The 20,204-nt window shown below is 56.0% G+C and overlaps 1 protein-coding gene across 30 annotated transcripts in view; it reads right to left on the reverse strand.

Annotated features, from left to right (window-relative positions):
- Positions 1 to 20,204, reverse strand: part of NRXN2 (neurexin 2) — a 106,926-nt gene that overhangs the window by 60,134 nt on the left and 26,588 nt on the right. For 10 of the 30 annotated variants that reach the window (XM_044762347.2, XM_044762344.2, XM_044762338.2 and 7 more), the window contains exons 4-7: positions 20,089 to 20,118; positions 17,796 to 17,867; positions 13,250 to 13,551; positions 5,401 to 5,445 (exon numbers count right to left, since the gene is read on the reverse strand). In XM_044762347.2, coding sequence (XP_044618282.1) covers positions 5,401 to 5,445; positions 13,250 to 13,551; positions 17,796 to 17,867; positions 20,089 to 20,118 — 449 coding nt within the window. The remainder of the gene's footprint in view (positions 1 to 5,400; positions 5,446 to 13,249; positions 13,552 to 17,795; positions 17,868 to 20,088; positions 20,119 to 20,204) is intronic. The other 20 variants (XM_044762345.2, XM_044762327.2, XM_044762339.2 and 17 more) reach the window with 9 other exon arrangements.

Below are 20,204 nucleotides of genomic sequence, written 5' to 3' on the forward strand. Positions count from 1 at the left end.
TGGTGGCCAGAACCTCTGCTCTGCTCTGAGCCGGGCGCGCCTGCCTCTGTGCAGGTGGAGGGCCCTCCTGGCCCTGGAGCTCCCCAGGAAGAGGCCCTTCCTTTGGCCTCCACCAGTACGCTTGGCCTTTCAGCCCACCTGAGCGTCCCAGCTGTGTCCTTCCTCCCCAGCCCATTAGCCAGGGCACCGGCTACTGGCATCTTCCTCACTCTATGGGCCCTTTTGGCCCACTCCATTCGGCCAGCTCACCTACCTTTGCCCTCTTACAGGTAGAAGGACCTGACTTGGGAGGGTCCTCCTTAACTCCCCTCCAGAGTGGATGCAGATATGACCTTGCCCCCCATGGGTTTATGCAAATCACTGCCACGTGGTGCCCCCCCATCAGAAGAGGGCCTCCTTAATCACCCCTGGATCTGTCCCTCAGATTCACAACTATCTTTTTAGAGCAGGCCTGACCCAGAGGTTGGGGGGACAGGGTAGCAGGAGGCGGGGGTGACAATAAGGAGGTGTACAGAGAGGGGTGGGGAGGTGGAGGGAGAAAGGGGGAGACGGGCACTGGGTGGAAAGAAAGCCAAGGGCAGGGGGCATGGAGGGAGGTCTCTGGGGTAGGCAAGGAAGGAGATGACTGAGATTAGTAAACCCGACTGTTCCCTCAGACAAATCAAAGTCCAGACACAAAAATGGCAGGTTCGTTAGTAAAAGCAGGAAACGGGGGAACAATTCCCCCATCCCCCTCCACCCGGGGGTTCGTGATGCCCCTGCCCCCCAACCCCCCCGCGCAGCTTCTGGAAGGGGTGGGGCTGGCGGGGGAGGAGGGCAGGGGGGACCATGCGACACAGAACAGCCACTGCAGCTAGGACACATGCGGGTTAGAGGGCCAGCATGGGGGGCCAGGCCCAGCAGGAGAGGCGAGCGTAAGACAGCCACAGGTGAGAAAGCATGCAGGTGGGGGAGACAGGGAAGAGCAGAGATGGAGGCGAAAGAGCTGTGGGGGTGCAGAAGGAGAAGCTCCCTTCCAACAGAGGAGGGCAGAGGAGCCACCACCGGGACAGAGACACTTATGGGTTGAGAATCAAAGGGAAGGGACATTAGACTCGGACCTTCCTCACCAGAGGGTGCCCCGGATGCTCATTCCCATGGTCCATTCATCACTGCTCACCAACCCCAGACACACCTGCTCACACACCACATCCTACCTACTGAAGGCAGTGGGAGGAAGTTTTGACCAGCTTGTGTCCAAGCAGCATCCTTTTCATCTTCAGGACCATGGCTAGGACCCCAAGACACAGAAAAGACTCTGCACCCAACCCACGACAATCCACTCAACACAGACAAGCCAGGCCCTGCGTGGGGACTGAGGAGGCCTGGAGGAAGGAGCCACAGTTCTGCCCTGGAAGAGCCATGCCCAGCCAGGGAAGAGGGGAGGAGCACAGAAGACACAGGAGCCCAGCAACCAGCCTTCCCTCCACTCCTCAGGAGCAAGGAGGGTGGCTGCGAGGGGCAGCCTATGACCTGGGTGGGCTCTCAACCCTCCCTGTTGGCACCACCACTCTTCTGCTCTGCTTGTCTCCCCTTAGGCAGGCTAGCAGGATGTGAAACCAGGTCCTGGCCACAGATATCCCCAAGGGGCACTCCATGCCCACCAGGCTCCAGGAAGAAAGGCCGAGGAAGAGGGGACGCACCCCTCTGGCATCACTGGGATCCTTTCCCAGGTCCCTGCTGTGATCACAGGGTCACTGACCTCCTTGAGAGGGAAACTTACTTGAGGGACAATAAGACTGAGGGCAGGGCTTTCTGACTTGTGGGCTGGCTGGCTGGGCTTTGGGATTCATGAAGCCCCTTGACATTGTATGTAAAATTGCACCAATGGGCATTTTGTCTCCTGTGAGACTTCATTGCTGTGTCATCAAATTCTCCAAGGGATCCGTGAGCAAAAAGTGGCTAGGAATAACTCCTTTAGGAAAAAGGTCCTGGCCTCCCCGTGGGATTGAGTCGGGTGGGAGCAGGGCATGAAGACGAGTTGGGGAGGAGAGAAGGATGGCCAGGGGAGGTCGTGCAGCCCTGTCGGGTATTTAAGTTCAGCCATCTGCTTGCGGTGGGGAGAAGCTAAAGAGAAACAGGTTGGAAAGACACACCAGGAAGGTGACCCAGCCACCAATTATGGTCCTACAGCACATTCTGACCTCTGGATCTGATCACGTTTAGGAATAGAGGGGAAAGACTTCAGATCAGAAATCCTGAGTTCTCCTCTAGCCTTTACCATTTTCCAGAACAATCTCATTTTACCTCTCTGACTCTCACCTGTGAATACGGTTTCACAGCTCCCTTCACTCCAACTCTCCCAGGCTTGCTTACCACGAGGATCCAATGAGATAATCAAGTGAAAGCACTCAGCTCTTCCTTAACTAGCTACGTGACCCCAGGCTTTCTCTGCGCCCCAGTTTCCCCATGTGTTAACTTGGAATGACCTCTGCCTGTTGCCTGCACTCTAGGCATTCAACAAGCTTAAATGATATTCAAAAGGTGAGAGCTATTTAGAAGAACCAAAGCCCCCAGTGTATGTACAAAGAACTCACTATTTTTCCAAGAATACCTCCATCGGCCTGACCACACCTAACCCAACCCTCTCAACTGATCGGCCTTTTTGGGCTGTACCCACTCTCCCCCACAAGGAGAAATGCTCAAGTCACAAGAAAAGAGTCCGTCTAAATGAGTCAGAAAAGATAAATACAGAACCGACTGGAATCCGGGTGAGGAATGCCTGGGAATCAGAACAGGTTGAACCCGTCCCCCGTCTCTTCCGGTGCCCTGTTCTCCAACTCCAGCCTGAAAGAGCTGATCCCTGGGACAGGTTACTGAGGGTTTGTGAGGCCACTCAGGCCACCAAGAGGCAACCAGCTCTGATCATCGAGCAGTACTGCTCACGCAGGAAAGTGTGGACTTTGCAGACTTAGAATTTAGCAGGAACTTTCCCTGCCAAGATGAAACCAGCTAGGGTTGTTTGATTCTTAACCAACTTATCCAAGCCACTCGTCTTTCCTCCTCCTCCCCAGGCCCGATTGCTGAGGCATTCTGGGGTTTCATGTAGTTATTTTGGGACCGATTCCTAGGAAGGATCAGTAATAGGATCTCCGATGGGGCCAGAGATGCCAAATTCTCCAGGGTGTGCTATGGGAAGGGAATCGCTTCTTTACAAAACATCCCTGCCCTGGAAACACTGAGCTAATCAGTGAACATTTTATAAAGCTTAATACAATTATAATTCCCTTTACAGAGTACAGATGCTTTCACTTCCACTACCCTTCCTGACCCTCACGCTGACCCCGTGAAACAGGCAAGGCGGGGATATGATCAGCCCGTTCAGGAGATGAGGAAACAGCTTCAGCCCAGTTCACACGGTCAATTTTTAACTGAATTGAGACTAGAAGGAAGGTGTGCAGGGTCCTAATTCTCCAGTGGTATTCCTGACGTGCTTAGGGTGTACCACATGGGTTTATCTTGCCTCCCTTCTGTCCCCAAAGTCACAGGTTGGCTGTCCAGTGCAGCTCTCTGAGACGAGTTCCGAATGCCCAGCTCCTGGCGGGGACACAGTGGCCTGGCTCAGGGGTTGGCAGCAGCCGATTCCTAGAAGCAGCAGCTGGAGAACAGAGCCCGTGGAGGGGTGGAGCTGGGACCACCTCTGGCTGCATCTGAACACCGACTGGGAGTGGCCAGATGAGGTCTCGGATTGGAGAGGGCTGGGATGGCTGTGGCCTCGGACACTAGCTCGGGGACGGGGCTACCACGGGTCTGCGGGTGCAGGAAAACACGGACCCGCGAAAGCGTCAGGACAGGCCAAACGTGGCCTCAGAGGTAGAGCCTCCTGGGAGGTGGGGAGCCCCTGGGATTGGGAGCCCCGGCTCCCACGCTTCCCTCCCAGTCAGCCGGGCAGCCGCCCAAGCAGCGCAGGCCCCGTGGGAGCAGACACGTCCATCTGCAGGGTCCCCAGCCTGGTGCTCAATCACTCTGCATTATTAATAGGTGATGACTAACAGCCCGTTGCCGCAGAGCCAGGACCGGGCAGGCAGGAGGGAATCCCAGGGGACGGCGCACAGCGAGGCCTGCAGGCACACACTCTGAGGCGGGGCGAGGCACAAAGGGCCAGCTCCTGCCCTGCTCCTGCCCGTCACGGCCCTACAGCCCACCTCCATCCAGAGCCCTCACCAGCCTCAAAACACACACAGTCACGCAGCCCCCAGTTCACACCAGCCCCCAGTTCACACCAGCGTCTACACATGCAGAGTCCCCAGAAGTCTCACAAACACACCGCACAGTCTCCCACTAACACCCCCTAAATGTCACACCAACATTTACACACAGTTACACCTACACACCAACACACACCAGCTGCCTTTTCACACACACCCACACCAACACTCACCGGGACTGAGCCCAACCCAAACAGAGGAGCCTGGCGACGAACGACTACCCCGACTTCCCCTCTGCGGGCCCCCTCCTCTCACCCCCTCAGAGGCCATGCGGGGCAGGCAGGGGGCGGAGAGGGGACGGAGATGGAGGGGAAGGAAGACAGTGTGAAACACAGTGTTAGTCAGAGCAGCAGAGCGGCGGGGAAAACTGGACGCTGTCCCTGGTGGGGGAAAAGACCATTCATGCCATGCAAGATGTGGGGGAGACGGCACCAGGAACCCTCAAGGCTGAGAAGTGAGGGAGGGGATGTTACCTCTTCCCTGGCAGCCAGCGTGGGGCAGCCCCCAAACTGATCTGAACTGGTGATTTGAAGGCTCTGGACTGGTCCCAGGCCACTCCGCATCTCCCAAGGCCATTCCTCCACCCTGGGGAATCTGCCCAACTGGCTGCCCGTGGAGGCGTCACCCCCAGCCCTCTCCCTCAACTCGAGGGGCCCATCCGGGAACTGACGGTGAGCAGAGCATAGCATGTCATGGGATGGTGTTTTCCATGGATTTTCAGGAGACCAAGAAAGAAACTAAATCAAAGAGAAAAAACAAGGGAGCGGGGGAAAAGGAACAAAATAAAGCAATAGAAATAAGCAGCCTGGCCTCGGGGCTGGTCTAACCAGAGCCGATGAACGTGGGGCCTGCCCCCAGGTCTCTCTGGCCAGGAATCTGAAATCAGGAGTCAGGGGTTAGGGCAGGGAGAAGCCAATTCCTCGATCTCCATTTGTCTTTTGGATTTGAGTTTGGACCAAAAAAGAAAGAAAAGGGAAAGAGGAAAACGAAAAGAGAGAGAAGCAAAATCTAAAGATTGTCCAGGACGCAAAAAAACAATTGGAAGAGCAAAACAACCAAAACCAATCAGGGAAAGGAAACCAAAGAGGGAGAATCGAACAGTTAAAAAAACCCACGGCAAACCAAACGGTAAGACAATTAGAGTGATATCTACCAGATAATGCAGTTTGTTTACCATAGCGTGTCCAATCCCTGCGTGCTTCACCGGAGATATGGGGAGGGGCGGGGGGGTCAAAAACCAACAAAGACAACAACAAAAGAACAGAACGAAAAGAAAAGAAAAATAAAATGACCAACTGTGAAACTCAAGGAAGGACGAAAAATATATATCCATATATATTTGGTCGTTTGTTCAGACCCTCCCACCTTAGGTCCCGCTAAAGTATTTTGTTTAAAGAAAATTAAATTATAATGGGAGGGAGAAATGAAACACACACAGAAATTAAACCCCTTCTTCTCCCGGTTCCTCCCCCAGCCCGCCTCTGGATTCCTCTTCCCGCCCCATCCCCTCCCGGAAGAGCCGGCTGCAGAGGAGAACAGAACAGTTAAAGACCTTGGTTAGTAGAGAAGAAAACAACAAAAAACTGGACCAAGAAAGCAAAGACTTAAAGATGGCCGACATTCCGCAGATGAGACAGAAAGGTTAGTTCGGTTTTTCACTCATACCTTGCCCCACCTGGCCCTGCCCATCCCTTGGTCCCCTGGGTTATAAGCGTGTTAGTAACACACACAGAGTCGGTAACGGGGTTTTCCAACAGAGGGTGAGAGGGGGAAGGCAGGGGTTAAGAAGCAGACCCAATTATGCGGTATTAGTAAGTCCTGTCAGCTGAAATGTTAGGGAGTTGAGGGGATGGCAGGGAGGGGAGCGAGGGGTGTGAGAAAGGGGTGGGCTATGGCCTCGGGTCATGGACGATGGGTTTGTTGGCTAACTGGTCAACCAGACGGCTTTCCAGAGAACTGCCTAGAGAGTGAGTTGGCGCTGGCCAACTGGCTGACCAGTGACCATGTCGAGTTAATGGGTTAACTGTTTGGTGATGGGCCAGCTGGCTGTCAGGCTGGGAGAAGAGGGGCCAAAGCCCCTAGAGAATCACAGGAGAGGCGACTTCATTTGGAGGCAGAGGGAAGGGGTTCCCAAGGAGCACCGGAAGGGATATGGGTGTCTGCTTTTCCTGGGGCTGGAGGACGGGGAAACAGACCCAGGGAGTCCTGGGGGAGCGGGGCAGCTCCTCTTTATGTTTTCGTTTCTCTTCCTTGAGAAAGGGAGAGAGAGAGAGTCGCCACCAGAAAGGGAAGGGGAAAGCTGGCCCTCCATGGACTGGCAGAGGGCTCACTCTCGAGTCATGTCTAATCATCCCGAACCCTCCGCCCCTCCCCCCAGCTCCCACCCCTAACTGACTCCTCCTTCCTGCATTTCCCACAAAGTCCCCAAGCTTCTCCCATCACCCCATCCCCACTGCCTTATGCTCCTGGGAGCAGCCGTCCCTCCCAGAACTAAGGACTCATCACCACCACCCCTGCAAGTCCCTGGAATTGGGAAGGCTTTCCCAGCAGCCCAGCCTCCTTCCATGCACACCCACAGACCGCTGAGCCTCCACTCCCCATCGCCAGCATCCAAAATTCGTCTCCCCCAAACACCGCACTGTACAGAGGAACAGGGAGGCCCACCGACCTCTAAAATCTATGACTCCTCCCTAAGCTATGAGCCAGCTTCTCCCCCAGTGTCTAGAGTCCCCACCCCCCTGTGGCTCTAAGTTCATTTTCTCTTCTCAGGGCCAAAGACAGCAGCAGCAATTACCTTCACAATGACCCTGGTCTTTGGGGAGGAGAGTCAAAGGGACTGAGGCAGCTTCACTTAGGGCGTCAGGAGGCGGAGGGATACTCTTGCATCGTGACCATTAAACACTGAACTGCACCCCCGAGAGTGTGAGCGTGAGAAGGGAGGTAGTCTAGGGCCAGACCCATTAGTTAGAGAGTTATTATAAGCAGTGGGCACAGGACTAATTCAGGAAGACAATTAATAAGGGCCTTGTATAATTAAAAATAACAGAATTCAATATTTAGCAGCTAGAAGAAGTGCTGAATAACCAATATTAATTATTAGTGATGCAGAGGCAGTTTACATAGCAGGATGACAAGGGTCTAATTCCAAGTGCAGTGACGGGAGTGAGGGGGATAACCCAGAAGACAAGGGTTAGTACCACTGGCCAGGAGGACTGTGAAATGAAGAGGCCAACTAGTCAGAACAAGGAACAATTAGTTTCAAGGCAGCTAAACCAATTGCATCCAAAAATATCAGAGTTGGGGCCGGCCCGGTGGCCCAGTGGTTAAGTTCATACATTCTGCTTCGGCGGCCAGGGGTTCACCGGTTTGGATCCCGGGTGTGGACCTACGCACCGCTTGTCAAGCCATGCTGTGGCAGGCGTCCCACATATAGAGTAGAGGAAGATGGGCACAGATGTTAGCTCAGGGCCAGTCTTCCTCAGCAAAAAGAGGAGGATTGGTGGCAGATGTTAGCTCAGGGTTAATCTTCCTCAAAAAAATAAAATAAATAAAATAAAAATCCGAGCTGTCTGGTGTCACTGTACTAGTCGAACAAGTCAGGGGAAAAAAGGGCATTGGAGGTAAAAATCCAACTACTACTCTTTTTGAATTAGAACTGGTTGTGAAGACTAAAATAAGAAAAGAACAGTTTTCAACTTTCACAGACAACTTTAATTTTTAACAAGATAAAAATCAGAAGAGCCAATTAAGAAACAGGATTGGGAGGGAAGAGATGTGAGTTCAAAGCCTGGGCCTCCCAAGAATGTGTCAAGACATCCAGGCTTCCTCTGAAAAAGAGCAAGGCTGGAGTGGGTGAGACGGGGCCCCTCCAGAACCGGAAGCCAGTCCACGGTGATCACAGCCAACAACAGGGCAATCGCGGCCAAACAAAGGCTAGAGTGGAGCTCCCACTGGAACCCATTCCTGGTGGCCTGTGACACAGCACAGGGAAGGGGTACATGGGAGCCCATGCCTTCCCAAATGCCAGGATCTGGAAGCCTGGGGCTCCAGACTCACAAATGAGCCATGAAGGCTGAGGGTTCTCAAAGTCCAGGAGCACAAGAGTGACAGCACATGACGAGGAGGAGGGCAGCAAGTCATCGAGGGGAGAGCTCAGTCACCATATCAAGTGTAACTTAACCCCATCTCCACCTTGAACTCTGAGTGTATTTCTAGCCCCTCAGGAAAGCCAGGAGGAGGATCATACACCGAAGTCGCAGACATCTGCATGAAGGCGATCTCTGGGCGCTTAAGCGAGCAAAGCTCAAGACAGAGAAGAGGAGCCAGCTCCACTCACAGATTAGAGGGGTCCATTTCTCAGAGACAAGCAGAACATCCTGATGGTTTCAAGATTCCGGACACCCACGAATGGCAGAACCACAAGACAGACTATGGCCACCTCTGCATTTCGCAGCAATGACGACCACCAGCTCTGCCCCCCGCCCCACCGGGAGGCAGAGAAATGGAGCAGCTTCAAAGTCAGGCAGACTCCCAATTCTACAAATTCGTGACTGGGTAACCTTGGGCAAGTTCTTTAACCTGCTGAGTCTTGATTTCCTCGTTGATAAAATGGGGCTATCTCCCACTTCACAGGATTGTTATGAAAATTAGGTGAGATACAGAAGAGAAAAGAGACCCTTGAACTCCGGCTGGTAGAGGGGGGATGGGACAGTGCCATCTGAGAAATGCTGTAAAAAGGGGATAATAATATAATAATAATAATAATCCTGAGAAAATTCAGAGGAGGGGGTGGGAGAGGCTTTCTTATAGGCTCGAAAAGTGAATAGGACTTTTTCCCAGAGGACAAGAGGTCTTTCGATGTTCACGTGAAATACATGTGCTGGGTCCTCATGTCCAAAATTTCACCAACTGGCTTCAAGAAAGAGCCCAAATGAGCCAAAAAAAGCAACTAAAAATACTCAAGAGCTGCTGCTTTAAGCCCTTAAGGAGCATACCACCTAGAAGGAGAGAAAAGAAGTGAGCACAGATATGGACCACACAGGCGGAATGCGCTGAGGGGGCTGGAATACAACGGAGAAGGGACACTGGCTGGAGGTGGGAGGTCAAGGAAGGCTCTATGACGAAGGTGGCGTGTGAGCTGAAGGATTGAAAAAGAAAAACACCAGCTTGCCCCTGGCGCTCCCCGTGGTGCCAGGCCCCAGGCTTTAAGGCTCCGCCTTGGGTGGTCATGGGCTCCTCCCACTTTGCCCAGCAGCTAAGTGCCGCCTCAAGTCACCGGAACTAGTGGCGGAGCTGGGATTTGAAGCCAGTCCGTCTGAGTCAAACCCCAGCTCTAGGATTTCACCCAGCAGAAAAGAGGGTGAATGGTGGTGTCAGTGGGAGAACCGTGGGCACACAGAGGGGAGCTGAGGAAGCCAGCACAGAGAGGGTACGCAGAGGAGCATGGCCAGGCCGTAAGACAGGGCTGGAGACGTGCCAGAGAGGAAAGTGGGGGAGGCAGCCCCTAGCGCCTGCTGGACCCTATCCTTGGAGGGCTCCCTCCTTGGGGTCCAGGGGAGCTCCTGAAAATCTCCGCATTGACGAGCGGCATTATGGGAGCTGAGCAGGGGGAAGCACCCCATGATATTTTGGTAGCCAGCTTGTCTTCCCAATTTGGTGCTGGCTAAGGAAGAAATGGGTTTGCACTCGGCTTGCATGGTGGTGGGAGGGGCATGGGCCCGGGATTAAAACAGGCCTGGAGAGTCCTCAGATGTAATCGTTCCTGCAGAGATTTCCCCAAGAGACACCTCCAGTCACAGTGGCCTCGAGGCTGGGTTCGGAGGGAGAGGTAGGAGAGAGCAAGGTGCTGTCACAGCCAGGCCTCCTCCAGTCCTAACTGTTATGTTCTAAGGGCCTCTAGATGATTCCTGGGACGATTATCCAGCCCTGGGGAAGGGGGGAAATTCCACCTCCTTCCAGTCTTTGGAGCTGGCGTCTTGACCCACTCCGACGGCTGCAGAAGCAAAGGGAAGGGAGACCCCCTCCGTACTCATTCCGGGGCAGGCCTGCCCCAGGAGGCATTCTCCCCGGCCATTCTCACCACTTGGGGAGAACAATGTGGAACCCAGTGTTCTCAGATCCTGGCCATCTGCCCTGCAAGGCAGAGGCAAGCATCATTTCTTGCATCACCTCCCATCCTCGCTCCTGGGCCACAAAACCTGGGGAGACAGGACACTGGTTCAAACCAGCCACCCCCAACCCCTCACCCCCTCGGGTCACAAAAGGATTTTTCCAATCCCAGGACGTCATCTGGACCCTGTGAACACTTACTGGAGCAGGGTTTCTCCACCTGGGCACTACCGACCCCATGGGCCAGAGCGTTCCTTGCAGCGTGGCTGTCTGCAGTGTGGGGTATTGAGCAACATCTTGGCCTCAACCCACTAGATGCCAGTAGTCCCCTCCCCTGAGTTGTGACAACGCAAAATATCTCCAGACATTGCCAAATGTCTCCTGGGGTGGGGGGGGGGGGCAGGCACTGCCCTTAGTTGAGAATCACTCTCTAGGGAAACAGGACCCAGTAAGCTATTCTTAGAAGCCCTGAGAGACAGGCACTCAAAGGGCCTGGGGAGGATGGACTCGGCCACAGGCTAGGCCTGAGCGAGGGCCGTGAATCCAGAGCACAGGCCTGAGGCTGACCTTCCACCTGATGGTCACCATGGCCCAAAAAGGGCTGCACCTCCCGTTGATGGACGTGGACTGGAGCCACTAAATCCCTCCAGAAACCCTCCTAAAGAGGGCTCTCAGAGTCTCTAGGCAGACACCCTCCTTGGCCCCCAAGGCCTGTGTTTGGGTCAACGTGACCTGACTCTGCTCTGACCCATCTGGTGGCACAGGCCAGGAGGAAGTGGTTTCCATCCGTGGCCAGCTTGGACCTACAACTCTGGGAGCCCTGGAAGAGGCTACCATGAGTCACACTCTATACTGGGTGCTGTCGAGGTCAGGCCTCACCCCCTCTGAGTGGCTTCCCCACCTCCCCTAGCCACAGACTTTTCCCTCCTCTCAATGTCTCTTCAGTTCTAGAACGTTTAACGTTTCTGCCGCCCAGTTGGCACTTGCATGGCTCTGCTCTGCTCTGTCCACTTTTCACAGATTCATCCTGTGTCCTCAAGAGCCGAAGGGCTAGGCGGGCAGGGACATGTCTTTTTCCCCCTGCCCCCTGCATGGATGAGCAATACATTTGTTGACCACCGACACGTGAATAGGGACTCCGGGCTTGCAGCTTGTTGCCAAAGGCAGGCCCACATGACAGCACTGGCCCTGGGGGGGGAAAACCAGCAAGAAGCACCAGAGGCAACTCCCCCCCAGGAAAATGTGTGTGGCACCAAAAAGTATGACAAATGTACATGACACACTCAGGCTTGCCCAGACAGTGGTGACAACACAGGACGGCCCTCCAGCTGGGTCAGAGAATAATGTGGCGTGAAGAGGGGCACTGCCCTGAGGAGGCCCCACCAAGGAGACCACTCCTCAGAGCACGGGGGTCACTAAGACTGGGCACATGGCTGGGAGCCCAGCTCCCACAGGTAGCAACAGGCTCAGGAAAAAGCAGGAGGAGGAGGCCCGGGTCCCCACAGTGAGGCGGAGGCACTAAATGACAAGGCTTCCCCATCAGATCACCACCTAGTGGTGTCAAAGAAGAAGAGGTCAGCGGATCCTGACCCCCCACCAATGAGATTTTCAGTGGGATGATGAGGATGAAGACAAAGAGGAGAGGCAATGGCAGGCTGGCCACCACACAACTAGGCCCAGGAAATACAGAGAAGATAGTAGGTAAGAGAAGGGCTGCAAAGCAGCAGAGCGTGCCTCCGGGGGGTGGGATGCTCCTGTTTGTGGTTGCACTCAGCCTGCAGGAGGTGGGACTGGATGAGCTTCCCTGCCACCAGCTGCAAGGACAGCGATGGACCCGAGAAAAGGACCAGCAGCAGCCCAGGCACCTGGGCCCTGGGAAGGAGTCAGAAGGTGGAGACAGGAGCCACTGTGGATGCACAGCTTTTGAAGAAGGGTCTGGCTTGGCCCCTGCTTGAGGCGGGAACTTCTCAGGGCAGGAAACAGGCTATGGGGGGCTGCTGTCAAGGAGAATCATGGCCAGAGAGAAGGCCCCCCGGTCACAGCTGCCCTGCGCCTTGTGAGAGGTGAAGAGGTCACTAAGAGGACCAAGCTGATGCCCAGAAGCATCAGCACCTCTCCAGGGGGCGAGTCTGGGAGCAGGAGCTGAAGGGACGCAGAGAAGAGCCCTGACCTGCCTGCGGGGCCCACCCAAGAGTCCCCTCGGAGCTCCTGCACCGGCTGGCCTGGGAGCCGCGGAAAGAGCCATGACTGCCGGGAAAGCCTGGGCTCCTTTGAGGGACAGGGAAGGAAAAGAGAAGGGAGTGTGCTGCCCACGGGAGAGGCGGGACCAAGCACCCTCGCCAGTCCTGCTCTCCCTCACGCACCGTGCTCTGACTCCATCCCTGCCTCTGCCCCAGAAAGGCCCCACCTGAGGGCAGGCCACCTGCTGTCCCCATACGTGCCACAGACTTTCATCGGTGCCTCCCTGCCCTTGTGTCAGGACACCCACAGCTGCTCTGCCAGGCCAGTCTCCCACCCGACAGCACCCTGGGGCCCACCCATCCGGCTTTATCTCACTCCTCCCAATTCCCACATCGCCCTCCCGCCAGATCACCTGATTTCTTAGCCCCGGGTCTTGAAACCCCAGGAACTGCCACCAACATGAGCCCGGCCCTCCCCCTCCCTCAGGCTCCTGCTCTGGGCAGTTCTGCAGCCTCCTCCCTACTTGTCTCCCTGGTCCTTGAAGCCAGCCAGGTGCCACCGCACTCCTGGACCCTCATGGTCCAAGCCTCAGTCTTCTCCAGAAGCACACTCACTGCCCGGCCCTGATGCCTCGCACCCGCACCCCAGGCGGCCCTCTCTCCCAGCTCCCATTCTCCCCAGCTGGCCCCTGGCCTTCTTCCTGCTCCCCCTACCTGGCGCAGGTTTCGGGTGACCCGGACGTCGTGCCAGGCGTTGTCGTTGAACTTGCCGTTGACGGGTTCCACGAGGGCCTCGAAGGCTCCCGAGCCCAGGTTGATGACCAGCCAGACGGCCCCAGACTTGAGGGACAGGTTGACGTAGTCGGCCGACTTGCCAGTGTGCAGCATGAGCCCGTTGCGCTGCAGGGTGCGGAAGGCCAGCGTGATCTCGTCCGTGCTGCTCTGGATGGGGTTGTGTGACAGGTCGTAGCAGAAGAACTCATTGCCTTTGAAGGTCGCCACAAACTCCTCCTTGCCTGGACGCGGCAATGTGGGGAAACGGGACAAGGCTGAGTGGGGCGGGGCTCGCCAGACCTCCCACTTCCCCTCCAGCCACCCAGGCGCAGGTGCTGGGCACCCGCAGCCCTGCGGCCCCAGTCGCAAGCTGTAGGTCCTCTTCCCTCCCCTGGCCTGTCCACCGTCCTCTCTGGACCCTGCCGCCTCTGCTGTCAGTCAACTTCACCCATGTCCACTTCCAAAGCAGGAGGCTGCTAAGTGGCTCTCACACCGACAGCTGACAACCAAGCTGCCACAGGGCCAGGCGAAGCAGACACTCTCACTGTCTCCTGCCCCACCAGCCCTCCATTGGCCACTCCCCTAACACAGGGATATAGAAGAGAAACCGACTGCTCCCTGGGAGTGCCTCCCCTGTGGCTGGGACGCCAAGGGTCTCCCGCGTGCGGCCCACCTCCCCTCCTGCCTCTTCTCCGCTGACGGCCATTCTCAGCTCCCGAGGACAGTTTCAGGCCTCACCATGGGCAATGGGACCAGTGGGCCTGTTGTGCAGCAGTGAGCAGAGGAGAAGAACGGGGAAGCAGTGGGCAGGGGTAAGACACATGGAAAGGGAATGCAGGTGACAGAAACATGTGCCAGGGAGCAGCGGGCCATTGGGTGGGGTTCACATGGTGGCCATGACGCCAGCTATCACCCCCACCCCCTGCTTCCTGCTCCAACCTGAGAGGACAGGCACATGGGCCCTGGGCAGAGAGCCTCCGAGGGGCCCCAGAGGGTGAGTGTGGGTCTCCTGTGCACCAGGCAGGTGGGTAAGGGTGAGAGTGCAAGGGCAGGCCTGGCCCTCGTGCATGCATGTGTGCGTGTGCTTGTGCGTACGTGTAAGCACCCGGCATAGGGCTCCTTCCACTGGCACTTTTTAAGCAGAAGCAAAAATGACTGGCAGAACCTTAGGGATACGTCGCATTCTGCAAGTGGGTGACAAGTAAGAGGACAAAGGCTCAGTGGAGGGAATTTGGGGTCCCAGTCCCAAACCTTCACGAGCCAGAGCCCATGCAGAGGGAAGAGGAGGGGACGTGGAGGTAGGCAAGAGCAGAGGACCTCCTTCTCCTCAGCAAATAAGGGCACAACAGCTCGTCCCGCCCACCTCACAGGGTTGATGGGGGCGACTACCAGCCTACAGAAGGCCTTTAATGGAGTGCAGTAGAGGCCCCAGGCCCAGGAAGGAGCAGGGCACAATGCGGGGGCACACGTACGACCCTCAGAAGGCACCTGCCCTCCTGCGGCCCGAGCCACCGCAGCAGGCGCCACGTGTGTAAGTGGCAGCTCTCCGGGTGCACTTTCTGTGGATGCCCCTCCCCTGCACACAACAGCCCCACTTCTCTCCCTCCGGGCAGGCTGCCCATAGACTCCGTCCCCGCTGCCTCCGGATGCCAAGGCACCAGCTGCTGTCCCAGAGCCTGGCACCCACTCACTGCAGCTGGCAAGGCCCGGTTTCCTGAGGCCACAGGGCAGCGAGGCTGGCGGGGGCATGGGCAACATCAGGACAATCAGAAGCCCCCTCTGCCTACCTAGGGCTCCAGCGGGCAGAGCCGCAGAACAAAGGGGAGGGGTCAAGCAGAGACAAGAAGGGGAAGGTGGGGAAGAACAGAGAGAGGCCCTGTAGGGGAGAAAGATGGGCCGTTGAGGGCAGAGAGGAAATGGAGATGCTGAAGAGCAGTGAGGGAGCAAGAGGTGATGGCAGGAAGCAATCTGGATAAGACAAGGAGCAAGCCAGGAGGGGACAGGTAAGGGTGATGGGAAGAGGGCCAGCAAGGAAAAGAGGACAGGGACCTCTGGGAACGGAAGCCAGGGCTTTCTTGGGGCCTTACTGTTTCCATAGCAACCAGGCCAGCTGCCCAGGCACTGGCGGAGCCAGGGGGCTCTAGGACCAGAAAAGGGAATGTGTTTGACCTTGCGTTTGCCACACACCCACTAGTCCCTCCCAGAAGCCAGGCCTCCCCTCCCACTCCCTCACCTTCACTGCGGTCAAAGAAAATATCACTAAAGGGAGAGTCAAACAGAAAGAAAGGAAAGAATAAGGCAACCACGTGAAAAAGTGATTGGGACAGAACAAAAGAGTCCAGTGAAAAGGAGAGAGGCGGGCCCAGGGCCAGACCAAGGCTGCCAAGGCAAGGTGGAGAAAGGAGGTCATTCCTCGACTCCGCCGGGCCTGCCTCGGGTGTCCTCGGCTGCCAAAGACCGGGACATGCCCCGAGGTGGAAAGAGGCTTGGAGCAGCCAGAGGGAGCCCAAAGGAATTTGAGGAGCGAGACAGAGAAGAGATGAGCGAATATGAACAAGAAAACCCAAGGCTGGTGGTAAGGACAGAGACAGACCCCACTGGGGAGGAGAGCAGCCAGGCCTCAGGGGATTGGAGGGTGGGGACTCTGTCAGGGTAAGGATGGGGGCCTGCCCTGCCAGGTGCACTCAGAGGAGGGCAAACCCCATCTGGGAGGAGCAAGACCTGAAGCACCAGGGGGGTGCTCTCCTCCATTTTGCCTGGAGGAGAACCCAGAAACTACAACTCCCAGCAGCACTTGAATGGCAATTCCAGCTCCTCATAACCCCTGGTGCAGGAAGGGGGGGCAATCCCTGATACTTGTTTATCTCCCACGGTCCAGGGAGTGTGGAGCCCCACAAGGGTCCCCAGTCAACCTAAATGTGGCTAGAGACCAGTGGTTGCGGTCCTGGATGTCTAAGGGCCATGAGCAGCAGAGCAGCCGCCTCCTTTCCAGGCCCAGCTCAAAGCCCTCCTCTGGGAAGGTCTCCAGCGCAGCCCCCCAGTCCCTCCCTACTCTCAAGCACTACAGCTGTCTGCTCTGCTCATTTGGCGCTTACTGCCTAGTAACATCTTGTACTGCTCCCTCGAGAGGAAGTGCGATGTGAGAAAGAAGACCTGGGCACTAATGCTGGCTCTTCCACCAGCGCTGTGACCTTGGCCAAGAGGCAACACCTCTAAGCCCCAGCTTTCTCCTCTGGACAAAGACGCTAGCATCAGCCTACCTCACAGGTTGCTGTGGGTATCTAGAAAGAGAACAGATCGGGGGTGGCTTCATAAACCGTAAACCATTCCATAAATAAACGACTCTCATGCTGGTACGTAACTTTCCGCATGTGTGCTGCTGCCTGTCTCTAGATCAATGAAGAAACTAACGGCTCTGCACGAAGTCTGCGATTCTCATACAGTTCGCATGTGCCACACGCTTTATTGTAGTTATTTGTTAGAACGTCAGTGTGTCCCTTGAGAACAGAGACTATTCACCCATTTAAAATAAATGTGCTGAGCACACACCTACGTGTGAGCCGGGAGCTATGTAAAGCACTGGGCTACACGAATGAAAATACCCAATCGCTGTCCTCAGGGAGCTCCGTCTAGTGGGAGGCCAACAGGTAAGTGACAGTACAATGCCGTGTGACCAGCAATATAATGGATGTATAGACAAAGGGAAGGCTGAGGAGAGTCTGGGTTTGCCTGGGGAGTCAAGGGAACACTTCCAGTTGGATGGCCTGGCTGCTTTTGCAGGAGTCAGCTGAAAGAGATACCAAATAACCGGGGAGGAGTGCAGGGATGGCGGAAGTCCAGGCCGGCAGGACGGCACGTACTAAAGAACGCAGACGGGACTCGACAGCCCCGGTGCTTGGCACCCACCAGGCTCCCAGAGGGGCTGTGAAACTGCCCTGTAAACTCTTAGGGAAGAGATTCTCTTCTAAGAGGCAGCCTCAGAGCGGAAAAAGGAGCTGAAAACCTACAGCCCTGAGACAGGCTAAAAGGCCCCGTGCTGGCCTCGGGGGCTTTAGCAAGTGTCAGTTTCCCCATCTGGAAACCAAGGGCAATGAGCCCTTCCACAAAGGGTCATAGATGCGTGCAACACATATGTATTATAAATGCCATATCTCCCAACCAGCGTGTGATGGTTAAATGCCGGGGGCCGGGGGCGGGGGAGCAGTTATCTGCTGTGCAGCCACTTTCTAGGGATTGGTCTGAACAACCGCCACAAAGAGACATCTACGTTCTAGACAGAGGTCATAGGACAACTGGGCTTTGAGAAAGAAATGGAGGTTTGTGGCCCTTTGCACCAGGGCAGGTACTGGAGGTGTGGGCCACCAGTCCCTGCGGACCTCAGAGGGGTAAAAGGGATACGCCTTCGCTAACCCAGCTTCCCCCAAGAAGTGCAGGTAGCCTGCAGAGGGCAAGGGCTGGGCTCTCTGGGGACCGTGGGGTCACTGACCTTTTGTCGGCTGGTGCACATCGCCGGCTCCTCCTCTCCCGGCCCCCCCCTCGGAGAACAGTAAGGACCCTACTGGAGAAGCAGAATTGGGGAGTCAGGCACAGGGGGCTACCCAGCCAGTCCCACCCCAGCCTTGAGGTGACGGAGGGCCCTCTCCAGGGCAGAAGGCCTGCTTGTAGAGCTGGGCGGTGGGTGCCGCTCTTGGGACTCACTCGCTTCGGGGCCTCTAAGGAAAGAGCCAGTTGACAAACCAAGGACCATCGGCCCCACAGACCTCATCAGACTCATGACCACAGACTTCTGCCCTTTGCCCAGGGGTGGGGAGACCGGGCCAGGAGAGCAGAGGCCTCCCTGCTGGGTGAGGAGCCCCTTCTGCTGACAACATGCAGACAGGCCGGCCCCAGGACCTGGAGGCCCTGAGCTCCCGCAGCCAGTCTCTGGCTCACGCTCCTCCCAACTCTGCATCTTTGCTCACACCCTCTCTGCTGGGTGACAGTTCATGCTCTTCAGCTCCTTTGAAAGCCTGACACAGGCACCTCTTCCTCCAAAACTGCCCCAATTCACACACCAAACCTCCCTTCTGAGCGTTGCCCATCCTTGAGGCAAACCTGGTTCTCTGTCTACAGCTGGTTCATCTACTACAGTGAGTGTTCTTAACGTTGCCTTTGTCCACATCTTTGCCAGTTAGACTGTGGGGCTTCCCTGGGGCAGGGCTGTGGTTTCGGTTTGCTCTTCCTCCCTCTGCTGTGCCTTCAGAAGGGCTGGGAGGTTCTGCCTGGCTGGAGCTCATCGTACTTGTGGGGGGGTCCCTTCCTCAGGGATGACTCCCGACTACCCACCATCAGCGCCCAGGCCTCCTCTCCAAAGGCCCCCACCGGCAGGCAGGCACGTGTCACCATGCCTGGGTTCCAGGCCAGCTTGAGCTCTCCGCCCACCCCTGCCAGTGACCTGTGCCCTCAGCACCCGGCTCCCAGGCCCGCCTCCCTTTTGCTAGACCCCACAGGATGGCTTCAGGATGAGGTGAACTCAAGAAAGGAGTTTAAAAGTCCCTATGTGGGCCCTACTCCCACCCCAATCCCAAACCCCAGAACTAAAGTCAGAATAAGACCTGAGCTGTGGACCGTTCTGGATCCTTCGGGCCTTCATCTATGACAAAGCTGAGCCACAGCCAGCACCCCAGAACCAGGCACTGAGAGGCAAGAAGGATGTGAGTGAACCAACCAGGTCCTGATTCCCCACTTGGGACTTCCTCTTTCCCCATGTTTCTTCCCTAATTTCACTTCCCTGCAAGAATCTGAGGCCTCTACCTCCCCAGACCTAAATCCATCCCAAATTCCAGAGCTGAGTCTCTCCCTGCAGCCCAGTGTCCAGCCTGCCTCCAGGCTAAGGAGCCCAGCCCGGCCCTATGGAAGATGAGCCCCGACAAAGGTCAGCCCTGGGCAGGGGATCTCAAGAGAGTCAATGACAGGGAGGCCCGGGCGAGGTCAGAGCTGGGGGCACCACAGTCAGGACTCCTGGGCTCTGTCTCCTGGTTTGCCTAATACCAGGGCTTTTAGATGGTAGGGACTTGGTGGAAGGGAGGCTAAAAATAGATGAATAGTCCCCAAGGCACCACCAATTAAAGGCCGCGTAATCACTAGCAAGTCACTTCATCTCTCTGGGCCTAAACGTCCTCATCTGTCAGATAGGGTCAAGAGACGTTCAAAAGATACAAGGGTGAAGGCGGCCGTGGCCAGCTGTGGTTAGGGATGTCCTACCCCTCCACGCGTCTCTCCTCTCCCCTCTTCACTCCCCTCGTGGAGGGAGGGGCACCCCAGCACAGGGTGAGGGGAAGGAGGCAGCCTAAAAGCCTCTTTCTCCAGCCTATGCTTTTCTCTTTTTATTTAGGTTCATAGAAAAGAAAGAATGATCAGAATGAGTGGAAGGAAATAAAACACCACCATGAGAAAGAAAAAAAAAAGCGAGATACACCACCAGAACGCAAAAAGGTGACTGGAGACAACGGCAGGAGTTCGAACATCTCTTGATGTCAGAAACCAAGGCGAGATGAGGGTGGATGGAGCATGTCAGGGGAGGAGGGGGAGGGGAGAGCACAGACAGGGACAAGCCCCCCACCCCCAGCCCAGCGCCCGCAACAAAATAAAGACACGGCAGAGGAGGGGGCCAGGAAGGGCAGGAAGGAGGCGGGACAGGTGGAGGAGGGCAAAGAGGACCAGGGGGAGGAACAGAAAATCCAGACGCAGGTTGGGGGCAACGCAATCCAATCCAGTCCAAACGGAGCTTCAAACCATACCTTCGCTGTTTAACGTCAGGTGAGCCGGACCTTGGAAAGGGGAAGGAGAGAGAGAAAGAAAGGAAAAAAAAAAAAAAAAGGAGAAAAAAAGAAAGAAAAAGGGAAAGAAACAAAGA

This window comes from Equus asinus, chromosome 17 (genome assembly GCF_041296235.1).
Source record: "Equus asinus isolate D_3611 breed Donkey chromosome 17, EquAss-T2T_v2, whole genome shotgun sequence".
NCBI classification, from domain to species: domain Eukaryota; kingdom Metazoa; phylum Chordata; class Mammalia; order Perissodactyla; family Equidae; genus Equus; species Equus asinus.